At 35.6% G+C, this 22686-nt stretch overlaps 1 protein-coding gene across 2 annotated transcripts in view; it reads left to right on the top strand.

Moving 5' to 3' along the window:
- Window positions 1-6926: 6926 nt before the first annotated feature.
- Window positions 6927-22686, top strand: part of Rop (Syntaxin-binding protein Rop) — a 105704-nt gene continuing 89944 nt past the window's right edge. For both annotated transcript variants that reach the window (XM_069834136.1, XM_069834135.1), the window contains exon 1: window positions 6927-7075. In XM_069834136.1, coding sequence (XP_069690237.1) covers window positions 7048-7075 — 28 coding nt within the window. In that variant the 5' untranslated portion in view covers window positions 6927-7047. The remainder of the gene's footprint in view (window positions 7076-22686) is intronic.

The raw sequence follows: 22686 nt of genomic DNA, 5'->3' as shown, positions 1-22686 counted from the left end.
TCTTAATGATTCGAGGGAGTCTCGCTATCCTTCGGCAGGTCTTCGTACACAACTTCTTTCTTTGTCTTGTTTTATCTCCGCCATAACTGACTCAACAAGCCAACGAGATGTAGGGGATGGCATATCTCTCACAATACAGGACCATCGTGGAGACGTTACAGGACAAGTGCAAGACCTACCGAGTCCTGTGGCATAGAGATAAATTTCACCCCACGTCAGGAATGGAACCACGGACTGCCTAGTTGTGAAGCACACGCTGTCGTAATTGCGGATCCTACACTTCTTTCCTGTGAAAATTTATTGCTAGCTACTTTCACAACGCGACTTCTTAAAAGTATTATTTTATTCTATTTTTACAACAAAGTGCTGGCTGGCACTTCCTGTTAATTTACAGTTAGCTTATCGAAACAATTTTGAAATTACTGAAGAGTGTGATTAACTCGCAATTTATTAAAGGAGTATGTTAATTCATTTACAGCTGTTGAAAGGACTGCGACTGGATAGGCAAAACGTTTTCCCGTTACTAATTAAACTACATAATAGCGAACTAGTATTTACTATTTAGATGTAGTTATAGTCATTTTCAGAATACCCTCAGATCGCTTTAATGTGTATTTGCTATTTGATGTATTACATTTAGGACACTGCAGTCCTAAGTTTCCAATAATGTTTTAATTACCATTGGTCACAAATGTTTGATGAAATAGTTAATTTCGGCGAACTAATGCACGTAGTAATTTACCAGAAATCTTTTCAAACTTATTTTCCTTCTGATTTTGTTGTCAGAAATATGCAATGCGAATTCATCCCTTTCTTGCAATATGTCATTTTGGTTAATGTGTGAATTTCGGCATTTCTCGTGTGATTTATCTAAGTGTATCCAATCGTTCATATAGTGCTGTTTTTTTTTAAACAGCGCCCTTTTTTGTAACAGAAAATAAGCAAGTAATATGTAATAGTAAATAAAATATTTTAACAGGTGAATGTGTTCAGTTTAATGGGATGGCTGTTATCAAATACAGCTAAAACGGTTTCTGAGGCTAATGTAATTGAAGCAACAGCATTATGATTCACCGGTGAGTAATATGTTTTCTTTATCAATAGTAGCAGTAGCAGGGCAGTCTCTTCTCTACCTTCTACCTCGGTTTGTCACGTGTTTGTTGACAGCTTGCGGACTGTTAGAAGTGGAGTGGGTGAAATTCGTTACAGGGCCAGATTTACGTCACCAACAGTAGAGCGGTTTGTGTGCCTCCGTGATGTGAGGACAAAACAGCGGCAGCACATTCTGATCTTATTTTTAAGAGATATTCAAGACTTTTCAAACTGCAGTAAGAAACTTGTCGTACAGAGGGAAGTGCAGTGATGGCCTCTTCATTAGTTGGTGTCAAGCTAATATTAAGGCGCCTTTTCCACAAGCTTTGTTCAATGCTATGCACACTGTTTAAATTTAGCGCAGTCCCAAAGTGCTTCAAGTATACCTGAATGCCATATATTTTTTGCTACTCTTTCTGGGCTCGCAGCGTTTTTTTTTTTCTAAATCATCAAAGTGCACAAAATTTCTTGATGAATTTCTGGGTCGACGATTACCACATGTTACCCCAACAAGCTGGAATAACTCGTCACAACTTACCAATACTTAATAGTATTTTTAATTTTAGGCAGTAGTTGCAGTAGGCCTAATCTTATAGATTTTGTAAAAAAAGTTGGTACCAAATACCAATGTATTTTTATAATTAGTAATATTATAAGTATTTTAACTTTTCCAATTCACTGCAAGCTAAAGCAGGGAGATGCACTATCACCTTTACTTTTTAACTTCGCTCTAGAATATGCCATTAGGAAAGTTCAGGATAATAGACATGGTTTGGAGTTGAATGGGTTACATCAGCTTCTTGTCTATGCGGATGACTTGAATATGTTAGGAGAAAATCCACAAACGATTAGGGAAAACACGGAAATTCTAGTTTAAGTAAGTAAAGCGATAGGGTTTGGAAGTAAATCCCTAAAAGACTAAGTATATGATTATGTCTCGTGACCAGAATATTGTACGAAATGGAACTATAAAAATTGGAGATTTATCTTTCGAAGAGGTGGAAAAATTCAAATATCTTGGAGCAACAGTAACAAATATAAATGACACTCGGGAGGAAATTAAACGCAGAATAAATATGGGAAATGCGTATTATTATTCGGTTGAGAAGCTTTTGTCATCTAGTCTTCTGTCAAAAAATCTGAAAGTTAGAATTTATAAAACAGTTATATTACCGGTTGTTCTGTATGGTTGTGAAACTTGGACTCTCACTTTGAGAGGGGAACAGAGATTAAGGGTGTATGAGAATAAGGTTCTTAGGAAAATATTTGGGGCTAAGAGGGATGAAGTTACAGGAGAATGGAGAAAGTTACACAACGCAGAACTGGACGCATTGTATTCTTCACCTGACATAATTAGGAACATTAAATCCAGACGTTTGAGATGGGCAGGACATGTAGCACGTATGGGCGAATCCAGAAATGCATATAGAGTGTTAGTTGGGAGGCCCGAGGGAAAAAGACCTTTAGGGAGCCCGAGACATAGGTGGGAAGATAATATTAAAATGGATTTGAGGGAGGTGGGATATGATGGTAGAGACTGGATTAATCTTGCTCAGGATAGGGACCAATGACGGGCTTATGTGAGGGCGGCAATGAACCTCCGGGTTTCTTAAAAGCCAGTAAGTAAGTATAAGTATTTTAATCAAATATAAACAGTAAGAAGGAAAAGTAAACTTGACTACGCGGCTGCTTGGGTAATATGTTGGGCCACCACACAACACTGTGCTGACCACCAGGATCGCTACTATCGCCTCATCATAGACCCCTTTCCCTAGCAGACGATAACGTATGTTCAGGTTTTCTATTTCAATGTATGGAGCTCAGTGAAATATTATATCACAATTTTATTGCGTATCATTACTAAGTTTTATTTAGCGTAATGCGTCCATAAGTTCCGTTTACTCTTTGTTGCATAATATGTTGCAGAAATAATTACAAAACTGTGTTATTTTAATGTGAAGGGAATTTTACATGTTAACAATCTGTTCGCATCAACATTTTAAGTTTAGAATGGAATATATTTTGAGGTTTAATAAAAAAGAATTTATATTGTGATTTTAATTTAGCATATCTACCTTGCCTAATTGTAGATAGAAAATTTACCATACCACTCCTATGAAATTAGTGTACGAACGATTGTCTTACTTCGTCTCTTAGGCAGTAGATAAATACAATAATTCAGTACTCAATTGTAGTATTAAAATACAGACAAATTGAATGTGCGGGGTATCATACATGACATTATGCTTAATTATAATGTATAATTGCGGATATAGGAATATAAGTTAAATATAATAAACATAACCTATAATTTCCATATGACATACATATATAATGGCACGGCATTGAAGGCTTTGTAAACCTAGTTGCTCTAGTAATAGCACTGATAGGTTACCGTATTTCAATATACCGGTAGTGCAGTACAGCTGTTCTTTAGTCAAGTGTCCGAAGGCCAATAAGGTAGCACTCGTAAAGCGGTGGAACTAGCGCTGAGGTAGTTCCTGTGATTTCGGAAGTGAAAATCGTTGAATTTACAAGAGATTTTTTGTGGAGGTCCAGTTGATCGTATAAGCAAGACACAATAAAACCCTAAACTAACCAAACCTAACCTGTCACAGATCCGTATATTATGCAAGGAGTATGAGTACAAAGGAACTACCTCAGCGGTAGTTTAGCCTACTAACATATTACATTAACCGGACTTCAGATTGGAGTACCGTAAGAAACTAATAAATACAACTGAAAAATAGACAAATTGCATTTACAAGTTATCATACGTAAGTTTATGCTTGATTATAATGTATAAATGCGAATATTAAAGTACTGGTACAGTAAATATATTATAACCTATAATTTCAACATATCTAAATATCCGTGCTGTGCAACTGAAAATTATTGAATCGTGCATAAATGAATGTACAAGAATTTCGCAATATTTAATCGAAATAAAGGCAGGTAGGCCTATTACACTATTACACATACATACAACGTAATTTTCACACCAAAAATAATATTACACCTTAACTCGCAAGTGAATTATGTCTGAAGTGTTTCATAATCGCTTTTAAATTTTATTAATGTAATTACACTACATTTTAGAGAAATATACAGTATGTTACTCTTTATGTATTCCAACTAGTTTATATGGTTCAAACGCGCCGCCCTTCGCGATCGGTTTAAGCGAGTCACATGGTCTGCCTTACGGCCAGGGTTGCCAGATTAATGAAACGCAATTGTCATACCAACTTATGAAAAATGTCGTACTTTAGCATAAAATTGTCGTACATTCATCATTTTACTATTTTATAGATAGTGCGCACAAATATATTTCACATAACATCCATAAAAAGTGGTTCATAGGCCTATAAATTTATATTCATTCATTCATAGTGTTCTGTCCAAGGACAGATCTTTCACTGCAAACCCAGCATTCTCCAGTCTTTCCTATTTCAGCATCCATTTCTTCATCCAATCAAGAATTTTAGTAATTATATTTGATATCCACAATGGCATTTAGCATTCAAATTACCTTTCTTCATAAACTCTATCATTTTCGGTACCGTAGAGGAGAGTATAGTCGATCAAAATTTTGCTATTTTTTTTATGATATTGCCTTTATTCAATGGAGCGAAGTTCCTCAGAAAATAGCATTTTGTCGTCATATCCTTCACTTACGAAGGCACGTTACAAGAATTGAATTACAATCTATAAAAAACTGATTTTTTTACTTGTGATCGAGGTTACCTGCTTAAATATGGTAAAGTCGATCGCCATTGAATTTTTAGTTTAAGATCGATTTTAAAATATTGCGGAGTAAAGTCGATCACTGTTTACGTTTTTAAAAAACAAATTAAGTGTATTACATATATTTTATTTGTTATAAGGGGTGTAAAAAATAACAATCTACGATATATGCCAATAGCATTATAATATAGTGTATCTTTTGTTACTGTGATCATACTATTCGATACAATTAGGTTCATAGGTCTCCACTGTACAAACTTTACTATAATTGCCACTTATAAAACATAGAAACACATTTTAATACTTCACATACCAACAAAAAAAGATTTAAGAATTCAAAATTTACAATGAAATGCCACACTTCAATTATAATCTAAAATGCAATTCAACATTGCTTAGGTTTATGTCAGATGTTATTTGAAATCTTCCCCTCCTCCTGTCACTTTAGAAACAACGTTGTTCGCATCGTTAGGTACAGAGGGGTGTACAAAATACGTTCCTTTGGCAGTGCTTCTCTTACGCAAGAAATTCACCATAATTTCGCCTTCCTCTTTCCCAACTATCCCATCAATATAAGCTATACTATGATACTTTTCTGTTTATAAGTGTTAGTTGGAGGTATTTCGGTGAACAATTTATTCTTCCTGCTGGTTCTATCTGCTTCGAGTAGGTCGATGGCATGATCGACTTAACCCTACAAAGGTACAAGTTCTCTTAAAATAATAAATTTCAATACTAACATTTACGAACTGCAAAACTATTATTTCAGGATACAATCTCAACGAAAAGTACTTACGTATACTTCCTGTCTCCTTATGCTGCTGACGATACAGTAATTTATAGTTTGTAAGACTTTGTTTTCATTTAAGAGAAAAAGTTGAAAATAACAATTTTCACTTCACTTACACTGTGTTCCCATTGTTGGCATTCGCAGGCTTTTTGTTGTCCCTCTCGCTTACATTTGCAATGCCAGGCAATGAAGTCAGCATAACAAAATTTTAACAAGTAACTGAGAAAATATATAATTTTCAATAAAAATCGCAAATGATCGATTATACACTCACTGATTGACTTTACTCACTTCTACGGTAAAGCATGCATGAGTACGCTTGGTCGGAAACAACATTATTATATTGAAAGCCAGCAGAAACTTTATCTTTGGCCGGCGGTGTCTCTATGTTTTATAACTGGCAGATATTTAATATCAGTTAGTGCGACAACTGATGATTACATCAAATTAATCCACCTGCAGTCGACTCAAATGCGACCGCGCTAAAATGTCAACGCGTCTAGATTTATTAATCCTAGCACGGTACTATTTCATTCATAAAAAAATATCTCCATTGATTTGCTGAAGATATATTGAAGTTAGCAGACCTCTGAACTCGTACTTTGGTATAACAGCACTGTACATGAAACCTGGAGCTCAAGATGACGAATTTATGATTTGCATGGCAAGTGTAGTCATCATATTGATATTCAAAGCATATTTATCCCTTTAAAGCATATATATTTGTGATCAGGGATATTAGTCAGTGACATATTGAATGAAGAAAAGCTGTCTAGAAAAGGGGCAAATTAACTGTTATTTTTTTCTAATTATAGTCCGACATTGTGAATTCCAAAATAATTTTGTCCCTTCAGTAAAATTGTCGTACAAAATTGCGTACGACTTCGTTCGGTCGCACGTAGTACAATTAGTAGCAGGGTTGCCATACGTACGACTATAGTCGTACGTATGGCAACCCTGCTACGGCCTATATTAGATCACGATCACAATTTATTGTTCCTAGTACTTACAGCCCTCCAAGCGGCTAGCAACTATCGCGAGAAATGCAAAAAGTCATCCCGAGTTTCGTAACTGTATATACTAAACTGTGATAACACGACAAATTATATTGGTTTTACAGCTTAAAATTATATTGGGTGGGCTCGGACCCCACGAGCCCATATAAGTTGGCCCCACTGCATTATATTATATTATAATGTATACAGTTTTGTTGCTTAAAGATAAACAAAACGCCTTGTGAATGCTACAAAGTACTGAAAACACCAAAAGGAATGTATGACGAATATATGACGTGTCAACAGATAAAAATAATCAAGATATGTATATCTTATGTTCCAGAGAAAGAGCAACTCGTATTTTGTAAAATATATTTTTGTGTTCAGAAGTTGGCAGCTCTCGACTAGAAGTGACAGTCTATCAAAATGGCGCTTAAAGCATTGGTAGGACAAAGTAAGTGCCTTGATTATTTATTAATAATTAAGTATTGCATGCTCCTCTTTTGTAATGGCAGTTATATTATATTGATAAAAGTATTCTGTCTTATATCAGGGCATATGTATGTCCTGCTTATTTCTTAAATAGGCTGAAAAACGGTTATTGTAGAAAAGGGGGTGTTGGTCGATGATACAGTATATGAAGAACGTGATTATGTGTGTATGTAACGTAATTATTTAATCATAACGTTAATTCCTTTATGCATTTTAAAGTAGAATTTACATATACACAACAAATGGAATGTTCGTATTTGACAATATATGAAAATAAATTACGTAATGAATTTGACGTTAAGGTGTTTTAGTACGGTATTACGCGTTGTGTCAAATTTTTATCTGTGGAAATGAAATTATGTTATTGGTTCCTAGTAGATTATAATTATGTATACGTAAATTAGATGATTTTTATATAGCACGACGAAATTCTTTTACTCTGAAATCTGTATAATTAAACTATAATTGCGATTAAGGACTAGGCTGAAGCATATTTATTTAAAAATACATTTTCCGAGATAGTAATATGTTTAATTTATTAGAATAAATACAAGATTGCTTGTTTTGTTACGACGTCTGTAATATCAATTTATGAGTCATATTGTAAGGTTTGGGTTTTGATATAACGTTTGCTTTAAGTGAAAATTAATTTCCTTGTTACCCAAAATTTATTAACATTTTTGGTTTAACAAATTTCGAAAGCGTTTAGGAAGATCCTTTGTTTTGTATGACAACTTCACAATTTGAGAATGACCATAAAATTAAATCTGTCTTACTCCATTTTAGCACTGAGTTCAGCTAATTGAAATTTAAGCGATGTACAATATGGATGTATAGATCTCAGTTTGGACGCTTGACGCTAATTGGTTTGCATTTTACGATTGTCCTGAATTAGCCGAAGTTAGTTGCTTTGACGCGATGCGGGTTGTCTAACGCCTACATTAGATCGATATCATGTCAGGCGCAGCGGTTGGCAATCCGCCAGATAGTGACGTCATTAGAACGTTGCCATGGTGATCAATAATATATAGTGTACTCCAATCTACGAATGGCGCAGTTGTTCACATGTTTATGAAAATGTCAAATATGTACTAACTGTTGTATAAAACGTACTCTAAAGAATTTTTCCACCATATGTATTTATAATACTGATTAAATATGAACTGATGTGTATTAGACAATTATACCACAAACACATTACTAGAGCGTTTGCAAGGGTTGTGAGAATACGAGCCCATCTCTGTAATAGCTATACCTTCATAATATGACATGTTAACGACGCTCTGTACGGTGTTATTATAAATTCACTCCAGATTCCCCCTTCGGTGAATTTTTCCCCCCTTCCCTCCAGAAATAAAACGTTGAATGTTTTGTTCTTTGTTGTTATTGTAAATTTACTCCAAATGCCCACCAGAAATAAAATGTTGAATGTTTTCTCAGCCGTTTGAGCTTATAGTTACCGGTACTATAGGTCTATGTTATCTTGTGACTCCAGCGATGGATTAGATAATTTAGTCTCGAAATACCGGTACCGTAATTTGGAAAATTTAAATATTTAGGCGTCCATAATTATTTCTTATTTTATTATGTACCTAGTTTACAAATATTACATATTTAACACGAGTAAGTCCACTAGTTCATCAGTTAAAAATTAATAATTTGATATGTGGCTTTGTTAATGATAACCTACTCCATTACCGTCGCGAGGGGTGACTTTGTGCCATTCGCGAAAAACGTGTGGAAGTATTCTTTAAGACCGTGACAAGGTTTTAAAGTCTACTTCCTTACGTGACTGTTTTAAAGACTACTTCGTCACGTTTTTTTATGAAATGCGCGAATGGCACAAAGTCACCCCGCTCGACGGTATGTCATAAAGTTACGACATCTGTTATGTACTTGTTCGTTATATTGTCATTATTTAAAGTTTTAAACTGGCGTTAGGTTTGAGAAATATTTGATATAGAAAACACGATTTTTTAGTGTGTGTGTGTGTGCGTGCGTGCGTGCGTGCGTAGACATTCCAATGACATTTCTGAACTTTTAGAGCTCGTAAGGAACACGTCTGCAAGAATCTTACTACAGTAGGCCTACTGTATATTTTGGTCATTGAAACAAATTTTCATGAAATGGTTAGAAATAGTGCATAGGCTATATAGCCTACTTAAAACAATTATTGTGCCTTCATTATAGGAAACTTTTTTTTTTGTCCATATTTGATTACCGGCACTGTCTTGAATTAAGTTATTAAGACTTTGTTCAGTAACAAATAGATGTGACGAAACTCAGAATGATGAAGTAAACTTTTATTTGTAAACACAAAATAAATATATATTACAGATTGAAGCATTTATCTGACGCACATTTACTTTGATTTCTGTTATTTACGGAACTCTATCTTCAATGCCATTAAATGTCTTGAGCACCTGTTAATTTATAATCTACACACACTGCCTAAGGTGATTGTTTTGTGTTGGATTTAAATTCACCGTTTTTCTTCCCAGTATAAATCTCTGATTGATTTATTTTCGTTGGATGCTTTAAAGCTCATCTTAATTACGAAGTTCTTTGTTGTAGCCTAAAGTTGGATTTTCAAACCATTGTGTGTCGTCGTTAATTTAAAAGTGTTATGTTACTTCTTTTCTCGAAAGTTCTGGTGTTATAGTGAGTTGATTGAGTAGCCTGCTATTATGTAGATTGGTCATTCCATTGTCACTCGCATTACAAGTTGACTATTTTCCCACATTGTTTTTGCCATAAATTCTATTTTCCTAAGTAAATTTAAAACATCAATAAAACATGTTTATTCCTCATTCAATTCCCTACAATTTAATATATTTTCTTTTAATTCAGTGGTTGTAATAAATGGAGAAAAAATTGAAATGTTATTGTCAATCACATTACAGGAAGATGTCATAAATTTCACCATTCGAAAACATGAAGATCTCTGCTCTTGTAAAAGTTCTGGAAACACAATTTTTCAGCTGTACATTAATAAGATTCTGAAGCAAAAGTTTTAATTTATTGGAGTAAATCTGAAATTAATAAATGCAATTTTTATCTTTCACATTACAGTTTTTCGTCACTCACATTACATAATCAACATGACAAAATGATTGGTACTTATGATTAATTTACAATTATTTATCATGTAATAAATCCAATACAAATGAGTACATAGGCCCTAATATCTGCATATTGAAAACAGGTCATAGTAGATATGACAACCAAATTTAAGCAACATTAATATTCATTTCATATTTATAATATATCTTGTTGAGCAACAGTAACAAATATAAATGATAGTTGGGAGGAAATTAAACACAGAATAAATATGGGAAATGCGTGTTATTATTCGGTTGAGAAGCTTTTATCATCCAGTCTGCTGTCAAAAAATCTGAAAGTTAGAATTTATAAAACAGTTATATTACCGGTTGTTCTTTATGGTTGTGAAACTTGGACTCTCACTTTGAGAGAGGAACATAGGTTAAGGGTGTTTGAGAATAAGGTGCTTAGGAAAATATCTGGGGCTAAGAGGGATGAAGTTACAGGAGAATGGAGAAAGTTACAGAACACAGAATTGCACGCATTGTATTCTTCACCTGACATAATTAGGAACATTAAATCCAGACGTTTGAGATGGGCAGGGCATGTAACAAGTATGGGCGAATCCAGAAATGCATATAGAGTGTTAGTTGGGAGGCCGGAGGGGAAAAGACCTTTAGGGAGGCCGAGACTTAGATGGGAAGATAATAGGCCTATTAAAATGGATTTGAGGGAGGTGGGATATGATGATAGAGACTGGAGTAATCTTGCTCAGGATAGGGACCGATGGCGGGCTTATGTGAGGGCGGCAATGAACCTCCGGATTCCTTAAAAGCCAGTAACTAAGTAAGTAATATATTTTGTCACCCCTGCACTCCAATTCAGGATCTGGAAGAATGCACTTTATTTCTTCTCTAGTCACAAATACTGTATCTCCCTCATTGACATTGAAGCGTGATTTATTTTCTCCCACTTTTTTAAAAAACTCAACCTTTACTTCACCTGCAGCATCGATTGAAGCCTGACAAATTGCAGCATAATACGAGATGTTGCGTTTTCCTTGCAGCTCCACTTCCACACATTTCCCATTTCTGACATCCTGTGTACAGTCTATCTTTTGTAATATCAGTACTTCCAAGTTATTTGACATATTACAGTGAAACCTGTTCAAGATGGAAGTGACATGGTCCTAATTTTTTTTCCGTTGTGGACAAGTTTTCGTATTATTCAGGTGTGAAATTAAAACGGAATATTTTATCATCCGTATACATGAAAAACAAAATGACACGTCGGAAACTGCAGAAAGTACAAAATATTCCGTTTAACACTACTCATATTAAATCAACTTTCTGATGCTTATTCCATTGGTGAATCATCTCGATTAAAATCTCATTTTCTGTATTAATGTTATCGTAACTCATTCATTAGTCATTAAACGCTACTAAAGTTTAGTGTTTGCGTAGGCTTCCGCGGCTGGTGTACATGGTGTGTGGATAAGCTTCAGGGCTTCTACCGCGTTGTCTTGGTGTTATTGGCTGACGTTTCGACCGCTCTGTTGTGGCCATCTTCAGAGCAGTTGGATAAGGAAATAGTCTGCCAGTACTTATATATATAGTAGTCTCGATGATGGGGGGGGTACTTGCTGTGATAGGTGGTAGGTTCTCCTTCTGGCATCTGATTGGTCCTACGTGGTCCAATCTGGTTGAGGTCTATATGAAGGGGGAGAATTCATATTAAATATTGGTCCTCATAAGGTCCGAAAGAGTGACCTTGATACCGTGCCCGTTGTCAGGATGAAGGGGGGTGGGGACTCCGCGTACATGTGGAGACCTGGTTTCTCGTTCCTAAGTATAGGTTGTAGGTTCTTCTTCTGGCATCTGCTTGGTCCTACGTGGTCCTACATCAGCCAATAACACCAAGACAACGCGGTAGAAGCTCTGAAGCTTATCCACACACCATTACTAAAGTTTACTAATCTCATTCAATTTATTATCTAACACTACACTATAATACTGCATTGTATATCACTGCACATTATTAATTTAATTGGACTAGGACCCATACACTAAAAGCCTTGAATTCTGATTTATCTAATTTATTTGCCAGTTCAAGGGTTTGCTTTGTAGAATAGATTCAGAAATTGACATGTTCTTTGAAAGGTCATGAAGAACCCACTCCCACAACAGTTCATCTATTTCTACATGAACAGTTGCTTTCTGGTTCCTGTTATGTCACCAATATTGGCCGCAAGCCACTCACTCATTATGACCTTTATTTTTTAAAGTGTCACATCTGTTTTTTCCACAACTGAACTACAACATTATTTCACATACACTTAATTTCTAATTTTCCTATTGAAGTAAAAGTTATTTCACTTCATCATTTAATGTTAATGCCACATTTTACGCAACTTTTTTTTTATCAGGAAATAACTACACTTGCACTCTGTCTAGCTACGACAGTATACAAATGTGAAGCATTGCAAATCTTTCAAGTGACTCGTGTGCCTAGTCAAGTAAAATTTATGACTGACAGGCCAACACACCCTCGCACCTCTAAAATTTTGCAAAGAAAACTTGCTTTTATCTTAGTAACCTACGTAATATATAGGGTTATTTCGTATATTCCTTGAAATAACACGCTGTTTCAAAATATAGTTCACATTAAAGCAGTGTGCCCAAAATATTGTTTCTGTTTTGAACAGTAGCAGGTAGTTTCCGTTTCTGCGTTGGACAGTTTCCGTTTTATTCAGGAAAAATTACACATACCTACATAGGAATTTCACTGGGACCATTAAATTGTTCCGAAGTAGACAATTCCGGATTATTCAGGTTCCGATTTGACCAGGTTTCACTGTACTATGCTTTGTTAAGAAGTAAGTTTTCAATTCATTTTTGAGGGACGTGGCATGGATTTTAGTGATTCCACTAATGATAGGTGCTATTTCAAAAATTTTATCCACCTTCATTTTCTGATTTCTTTCTTTTATATCTACAGAAGGCATTTCAATTATCTTCACAGATGATACTTTTCTGGCTACTTCAACAAAATTTTCTGCGTTGAAAACTTGAGATTTTCTTGATAAGACGTGTGTTCTGACGTGCTTCTTCACAGCGCCAACCATGCCATCTACCAGGCCTTTGCCATGTGAAGTGAAAAAACAGTTCCATTTTATCACCTGCAGTTTATGCTTTTCTTGAAGCACTTTCAGACTAGCTGCAATATATGAGTTCTTAAATTGCGAACTTGGTCCATCTGACCAAACACTGACTTCATTTATTTCAGTTGGAATTTCTTCAAGTAGCCTGTCCACGTATGCAACCACAGTGCGTTTTGTATGATCCAGGTTATCAGACACTATGACCATGGGGTGATGTTCTCCCGAATACCAGGCTGCTACAGTAAATGAACTGATTTGAGGTTGCACCCAATGAAAACTTTGTACTTCATCTTTTATTTATTATTTTATTTAAGCTGGTAGAGTAAGGCCATCAGGCCTTCTCTTCCCCTCTACCAAGGGATTACAACTACAATATTAAGAATACAATTACAATTATAATTACAATTAATATTAAATTTACAAATACAGCAAAAATCAAAGTACTAAAAGATTAACTGATTAATAATAGCTAGAGAGTTTATTGTAAAAGTTAAGAAGAGAGAAAAAAATTGTTTTTATTAATTAAGTAAACAGTAAACCTACTCTACACAGTTTGCTTTTGAACACTACTAAATTCCTACAGACTCTGATGTCACTGGGTAGGTTTTTCCACAAGCGTGAGAGCGAGATTGTGTATGATGATGAATACGATGATGTCTTATGTGTTGGTATGGCTAGTATGCGGCTATTTTGCGTGCGTGTGAAGAGATTATGATATGATGACAGGTAACTGAAACGGGAGGCAAGGTAGGTAGGTGTAGAGGTGTGAAGGACTTGGAAAAGGAGAACAAGAGAATGACAATTTTTACATTCGTTAAGCCGTAGCCAGTTTAGAGTTTGGAAGGATGGGGTAATGTGGTCAGCGCGACGGACATCGCAGACGAAGCGAACACAAGAATTACGAACATGTAATCTTTGCGACTGGTTGACATTCAGGTCAGTCAATAGAAAATCACAATAATCGAAGTGGGGCATTATTAATGTTTCCACTAGTATTTTCTTGAGTGATAGCGGGAGGAATTTTCGAATGCTGTTTAAGGAATGTAGTATGGAAAGCACTTTTTGCCTCTTGTGCAGAACATGGAAACTTTTCAAGAGAAGCCCACCTGTACGACCGCTACATTTGGTTTGAAGCTTAAAGACGTAGCCATTAACCTTTCTTCATTATAGAATTTTGCCTGTTCTCTTTTCACAAAAAAATGTTCCAATAAATAGGCCAACAAGGAAATTATATATTCTGCCAGATCTGCTGCACTACCCTCCTCCTGTACTCTGGTGAAACGTCCTTCTTCTTCCCATACGTGCCATGAACAACTCAGTGTGGATGCCTCTTGATTAAAGACATTTTCCTGCATACGATTGTACAGCCTATCATTAGTCAGAGCATTTCATCACCCAGCAATTTTTTTTTTTTGCTGATTGGCATACAATTTCATCCAGATAAGACAATGAGTAAGCAGGACATGCAGAAACTACTTTGTGCAAAGAATTCACAGCCAAAATGAAATTCTCGTGGTACTTACTTACTTACTGGCTTTTAAGGAACCCGGAGGTTCATTGCCACCCTCACATAAGCCCGCCATTGGTCCCTATCCTGAGCAAGATTAATCCATTCTCTATTGTCATATCCCATCTCCCTCAAATCCATTTTAATATTATCTTCCCATCTACGTCTCGGCCTCCCTAAAGGTCTTTTTCCCTCCGGCCTCCCAAATAACACTCTATATGCATTTCTGGATTCGCCCATACATGCTACATGCCTTGCCCATCTCAAACGTCTGGATTTAATGTTCCTAATTATGTCAGGTGAAGAATACAATGCGTGCAGTTCTGTGTTGTGTAACTTTCTCCATTCTTCTGTAACTTCATCCCTCTTAGCCCCAAATATTTTCCTAAGCACCTTATTCTCAAACATCCTTAATCTCTGTTCCTCTCTCAAAGTGAGAGTCCAAATTTCACAACCATACAGAACAACCGGTAATGTAACTGTTTTATAAATTCTAACTTTCAGATTTTTCGACAGCAGACTGGATGATAAAAGCTTCTCAACCGAATAATAACAGGCATTTCCCATATTTATTCTGTGTTTAATTTCCTCCTGAGTATCATTTATATTTGTTACTGTTGCTCCCAGATATTTGAATTTCTCCACCTCTTCAAAAGATAAATTTCCAATTTTTATATTTCCATTTCGTACAATATTCTGATCACGAGACATAATCATATACTTTGTCTTTTCGGGATTTACTTCCAAACCTATATCTTTACTTGCTTCCAGTAAAATTTCCGTGTTTTCCCTAATCGTTTGTGGATTTTCTCTTAACATATTCACGTCATCCGCATAGAAAAGCAGCTGATGTAACCCGTTCAATTCCAAACCCTCTCAGTTATCTTGGGCTTTCCTAATAGCATACCCTAGAGTGATACTTGCACATACAAACATTATGTGATAATTGTCAACTGAGCAGAACATGTTTCGGTCTGAGGTCTGCACATTTACTCTTGCCATTGATACTGCCATGTTCTGAGATGAAGAGGGCATATGTCTCCTTAAGTGATGAATATAAATGCCGGATTTGCATTCTCTCCTTTGAACCATCTGGTTTATGTATGGTTCTCACATCTTTCAGTCCTGGTGCTTGTAGGCTTACATCGTATCTGTTGTAAAATTCAGTTACTGCAGTGACGGTACTTACATCCAGTCCTTTTGGATTTGTATGAGAACACTTTTCCGCATTCAAGTTTGAATTTCTTACTAAGTCTCAAATAATCTTTTCACAACACACCTTTTTTTGCGTGGTGAATTTGGAAGGGCTTTCTGAGCACGAGATGCAGCCTTCTCAAGATAACTTGAATTTTTGTAGGCACAGAAATTGTGGTCTTGTTCTGCGAGCTTTGTCTCGGCCCTCTCTTTCTTTAGACGCCTAAATCTGGCAATACGTTCCCTGTTTTTTTTCTTTTCCCTCTTCTTTAATTGGTTTCTTCACTTTCGTCTTACAATTAAATTTCTCCTTTCTCTCTTTCTTTCTTTCTTTCTTTCTTTCTTTCTTTCTTTCTTTCTTTCTCTCTCTCTCTCTCTCTCTCTCTCTTTGTGGTATACCTGGAAACGGGAAAGTCGATAATATTGCAAAACAGGCAACATATTTGCAACCAAGACCTCTTCAAGTGAAATCTCTATCCAATGCTTTTGCTTCAGTAAAGTCTCATTTTACAAACCTATGGATCAACAATTGGCTCTCTTCTGACAATGGAAAAATTGTACAGTCTGTACAAAAGAAACCAGATGACCTGGAAATGTACAAAAACTTGCTCAGACATGTTCAAACATTGTTAACAAGAGCCAGAACAGGTCACATTGTCACTCTATTGCACCTACACCGATTTCACATTTCTGATAATCCTACTTGTCTGTGGTGTAATAATCATGATGAAGATCTGGAACACATTCTTCTATACTGTCCATCCATAAGCCACAAAAGAAGTAAATTAAACTCATCAGTACCAGTTGCAGAAGACACAGCCCTGCAGTATATATTGACTACACCCTACCTCTGGCTACTAGCAACAGGCATCTATAATGAACACCGATCAAAATACCCCTCATTTCTCGTGAAAAACAACAACTGAATAGACTACAGTGGACTATAGAGGACTTTATGTTGTCAGCAAACAGCTGGATTCATTAAGAAGATTGATTTCTTTCTCTCTCTATATTTACTTACACAGATTGTATGTTCTTTATATTTACCATAATTACCTTCCTCCTTAAGCTTCTTCCTCATTTTTCTCATTCTCTCAGCAGAGCTTGATGGCATTTTAGTGAATAACAGAATGAAAACAATGTCCAGTGATGTCAGATTTTATTTCCTCGCCAAAACTAAGACAGGTACTTTGCTTCACCTGAAATGTGTAAAAACAGCATACTATAATTTCTGAATATGTATTATATGTCTTTCTCGTGTTAAATTCTATCGCACCTGGTTAACATGTTTCGGTCTGTTATTGGCCTTCTTCAGAACTGGTTGTTGCTAGTCTTGGCGCCTTTTGTTTTATTTCCTGTGGGGGTGTGTTTGTGTGACATCACAATAACAAAAGTCGACAACAAACGCACATTCAAGGTCTACAGAAAACCAACAACAACACACATACACATCTAACCTAACTTGTCACAGATTCAGGCACCATAGAACTTAGAGAAATGGAAGTTAAGCAGTGTTATGTGTTATAGAAAAGCCGAAATTTCAGTTTCGTAATATTTAAAAAATCTAAACTGTTGAGTTGAAGTTGCACTATTTGTTTCTTTATAACATTAAGGACATATATGTAGGTAGAAGAAGGATGCTATTTGTTGCTCCCGTCCAGTCATCCAGCTTTTCAAACACATTGACATCACATTAAGTATGGCATGGACATTGTTTCCAGAAGCATCCATACCATAATACTCTAACAGACTGTATAGTCCACACTGTTTGTTCAAAGGGTATATTGCAAGTGCATTGTTTACCTTATATACTTTGTTATGCGCATTGCATAGAATGAAAGAAGTGCAAACTAAATCTTAGTGCAAACTGTGGCAAGTCACAGATATACAACTGCTCCAAACCACATTATTAGGTAGAACAATAAATTTGAAAAATGAAATTAGAAGGAAAGCATATGACGCGAATTACTGATGTCTTATGTGGATATTTTCTATCACTGAAGAGAAAAATTTGGAAATGTAATACTGTAAATTAGGGTAAATTTGACCACAAAAAAAATTAAATAGTATCAGATGCATTGAATATAGCCTATTTTTAAAGTTCGTTATTTTTTTCTTCAATTTCTTAAGTATTTTTTTTTTTATAATCCTAAGTAACAATTAGACCTAAGGCTGATATGATTTCATTTTTTGTGGTCAAGTTTATTGTAGTTTATGGTATCCTCTCTAATTATTATGCTTATTTCTTACTTTAACATCCTAATCATTTTGTGGTACTCATGGTTTCTGACCATCATGTGTATACATGTTCCAATTAAGTAGCAAAATTGACTAAATCTGTCTTAGGTTACAGATTATCTTCCTTAATAGATATACAGTGCATAGGCCTACATTTTATCTTCCCTCACTCGTATGTGTAGGCCTACATGTACAGCTGCACTATGCACTGCCACATCTGCTCTACATCTGTGAGCGGGGAAAGATAAAATGTATACACTGTACAATATGTGTACGGTTTTAATATAGTATAAGTCGACCATTATTTCAGTGCATGTGGCAGGCAAGCGAATTACTCTTGTGATTTAAACATAAGCAGACTACTTACAGGCTTCATAAACAAAATACACCTGTTAGTCATCTCATGAAATAACCCAGCCTGTGAGTCACAAGTCGAAATATTTCTATCGTGTGACTGTTCACATTTCTGCCCATTCATTGTCAGCATACAGGACATAAAAACATCAAGGCCCGGTTTCTTCAACCTTTGTTAAATTATAACGGTGTTATTCCATTTTAACTGTAAACTTAACAGTTGAAGCATTTCTTCAACTACTGTTAGTACTAACAGGCTGTTAAAAACCAATGTTAATTTAACTGCCCAATTTCATGCAGTTAAATCATTTAACTCTCTCTTAGTATAGAAGTAAGTTATCCAATATGGCTGATGCATTAGATGCTGAACTTTTATATCTTGATTATTTAGGAAATGATATCCATGAATACATAAACACAGCAGATGATTTCTGTGATTTGACAGAACAGAAGCTTATACAAAGGTATGGGCTATTTTCTGCCAAGCCTCACTTTTCGCTGTCAACTTAGATCCGTTTGTTTCTTTATTCTCATTAATTGGTTTATACTGCGAAATAATTTCCAGGAGAAAGCTTCACTCGAACGAAGAGAAATTAGTACCACGATTTCTATTTGTTCCAGTGTTTTCCATTTCGTAACAGCAATACCAATACGCCACTCCACGCTATTGTGATACAGACGACGGAAAGAAGTAGAAATGAAACCTGAGAGAATAGAAAGACTTCTATACTCTCTGAATCAAACAACGGAAACAAGTGACAATCGCAATTGTCAGAGTTCAGAAAACAGAATTGAGCGTATACTTGGTTATAGGTTATGGTTAAACTCTAGAATCTCTGATCCTAACAGAGAGTTAACAAACGGAATGTTAAAATGTGAAATGTAAAGTTGAAGAAACGCAATATTTTTAACAGCAATTCATACTTTTAACTTACAGTTAATTAATGCTATGTTAGGTGCATTTTAACAAATGTCGAAGAAACCGGGCCCGACACTCACAAGAGAACCGTCTGAGATCATGTACCTTGAATTTAATGAAAATGCATATTTAGCTCATCGTTCGTTAAGAAATATGGTGATAGTTGTTCGTTTAGCTTTTTCCTTGTTTGTGAAATATGACTTGCGACTTACACCACTTCTTGGGCTCACTCGGATCCTCATAGCACTGCGATGCCGTATCATAGCTCATGCATTAATGCTCTAGTCAGTTTGTTTTCTCTTAATTCACATTAATAAAGTAGTAGTGCAATCCGTGACATATTCCACTCATTTGTACACCATTCAAATCAATAGGTATGCAGCTGGAAGTCTAGGAACACGACTGTACATACTATGCTTTCAAGCACTGAAAGGGGAATTTGGACGTGTAGACAACGATAAGCCATTTAATGTCATGGTCGATGCAAGTAACGGTAAACTGACAAAAAAAATCACGTGAGAAGATGGGTAAAGATCACGTATTTCTCCCAGAAAGGCACTAATACTTCTGGATTCATAGTGTTGTCAGAATGATGACATTTTATTCCCACTGGAAGAAAGGGAATGCATGGATTTCCAACAAGAAGGATCTCTCCTGCAGCCAATGGACTGAAGCGATCAATATGAGCTGCAGCATTATTCCAGGCAGAAGCCTTGCTACTACCCATGATGAGCAAGAAACCTTAGCCCATGTGCTGGGTTTTCGCCGGAAGGGAGAATTACTGAGAATTGACTGTCATAATAAAATTCGCTCCATGATTGCCAATGAACTTCGCCGGGCTGATAAGCATGAGGTGTACGAGGAAATTGGGTGCCTTTCTGCTGACGGTTCAACTCGAAGAGCAGATATCATTATTATAGACCGAAAAAAAATTGTGGACTCATTCTCGATCCCACAGTCCGTTTTGAGAACAGCGAGGAACAACCTAGAGAAGTGTGCAAAGAAAAATGGGCGATTTATCTGCCATGCTGCAGCAATTTGGGGACCAAATATAACATCAAGACATGGGACGTTATAGGAATTATGATTGGTGCTAGAGGCACAATCCCATGGGAGTCCTTAGAAGTCTTCCGAAAATTAAAAGTTCCTGACAGCACTCTGGACATGATATCCTCCACTACATACTGAAGTCATCGATTAGCATAATTAATCATCACTTATATTCTTTATAAAATGTAATTTGTCTTGTGGCCTAAATTGTTTGTTGCATTTCCAATAAATTTCTCAATGATAGCCTACCTAACTAGGTTTTCTATTAAAGAAAAAATTGAATTAAATATAAATATCCATTTAGAATTGATTAGGAGGCCGATTATTAAACCCTGGTTGGGACTGCTATCAAATATCTACTTTTGAAGGCGTAAACAATACTTTAGATGGTAAACAATTAAAACACAAATTATCCCTCCGAAAACTAGGTCTACAAGATTTTTGCAACCCTTGGATGCGTATTTTTTTAGACAATATAAAATTGTAATTCGAAGGCTAGAAGAATATTTCATACTGGTACATAAAATTATCTGTGAAAACATTCCAGACACGGTGCACGATAGGGCCTCCATAATGCTACTGTATTCTGTTGTGTGTCAACAGTTTCATCACCTGTCCTCAAAGACATGCTAAAATACGTGTAGGAGAGGTGTGGATATATAAAGAGTTCAAAGCTGAAGTGAACCAGGTCACAAATTTTTATAAATTGAGTTTAATTCATTTTCTGATTATCTGAAGTTGAATTTTTTCCGAGTAGTAATGGATCAGGTCTTAATTCCAAGAATTCGCCAGTAGGTGACACCAGTCACTTTTGACTCAAATTATTTGTTCATGATGTTCTGAGTCATAGTGTATCAAGCCACCAAATCTTTCCATCAATTAACATCACAATTATTTATATTTTATAAATCTAGAATTTGAGAATGGAGCAATAAAATTATTGGTAGTGAAATTAAATAATCTACTAGAGCAAGTTAACTTTAAGTCCTATTATCTCAAACTACGTCTCATGGACGTGATCCACTTTAGCTCTGAACATCTCATATGACGGAAAAACGTGAGAAAGTTTGATAATGTTCTTGCAACATATTGCATGTTGGAAACAGTGTGAATGTTAGAGAAGAATGTGAAAAGCCAGCCTATATAAAATGTTTGTACTGTTCAGTGGCTCTTTATTCTGACCACTCCATTTCGAATCTATCGTATTTAAGGTGAGTCACAAAGTAAATACACATTAAATTCAAATTGAACTTGATTTCAGCAAGAGTACTCTATTAATGTGAGTTAAGACAAAAATAAAATAGACTAGAGCCTTAATGCGAGAGTTGAGATACGATGTCTTAGAACTATGAGATCTGAGTGCGTGCAAGAAAGTGACATAAGTAGCATCCATTTTCAAGTCATTATATCACAGTCTAGTATATACAGTCACGAAGCTTAATACCTACTAAATATGCAAACGTAAACAGTTGAAATATGCATTCATAGATAGTTGCTCACCACCAGGATCGCTACTATCGCCTCATCTCAGACTCTTTCCCTAGCAGACCATAAAATGTATTGTACTTTCGATATCGTGTTCTTTTGAAAAAAATGAACACCTTCCTTCCACTATTGAAATATGAAATACATAAGGTTTATATATTATTTTCATAAAATATATATTAATTATATTCTATAAACTCACCTTCCTGGATCTTTCGAAAGGATAACTCTAACCTATTTTTCTTACAATTTATAGTACTACAAACGTCTCCTTGTCCCATCTTATTATTCAAATTATTGTATTTTAGCCATTTACATTTATTACAACCGATAACGAACTTTTCACAAAAATGCGAAATACGGCACAGTCAATGCATTTTCTATCTAGACCAGGCCGTAATGTTTGTTTGGGTTTTCTATTTCAGTGTATGGAGCTCAGTGAAATATTATAACTTTATTGCTTATCATTGCTAAGCTTTATTTAGTGTAATGTGTCCATAAGTTCCATTTACTTCTTGTTGCATAACATGTTGCAGAAATAATTACAAAACTGTGTTATTTTAATGTGAAGAGAATTTTACATGTTAACATAATCTGTTCGCGTCAACATTTCAAGTTTAGAAT

The sequence above is a fragment of the Periplaneta americana genome, chromosome 8 (genome assembly GCF_040183065.1).
Source record: "Periplaneta americana isolate PAMFEO1 chromosome 8, P.americana_PAMFEO1_priV1, whole genome shotgun sequence".
Taxonomy (NCBI): domain Eukaryota; kingdom Metazoa; phylum Arthropoda; class Insecta; order Blattodea; family Blattidae; genus Periplaneta; species Periplaneta americana.
The sequence above is the reverse complement of the archived record's forward strand: the minus strand, read 5'-3'. Positions and strand labels throughout refer to the sequence as shown.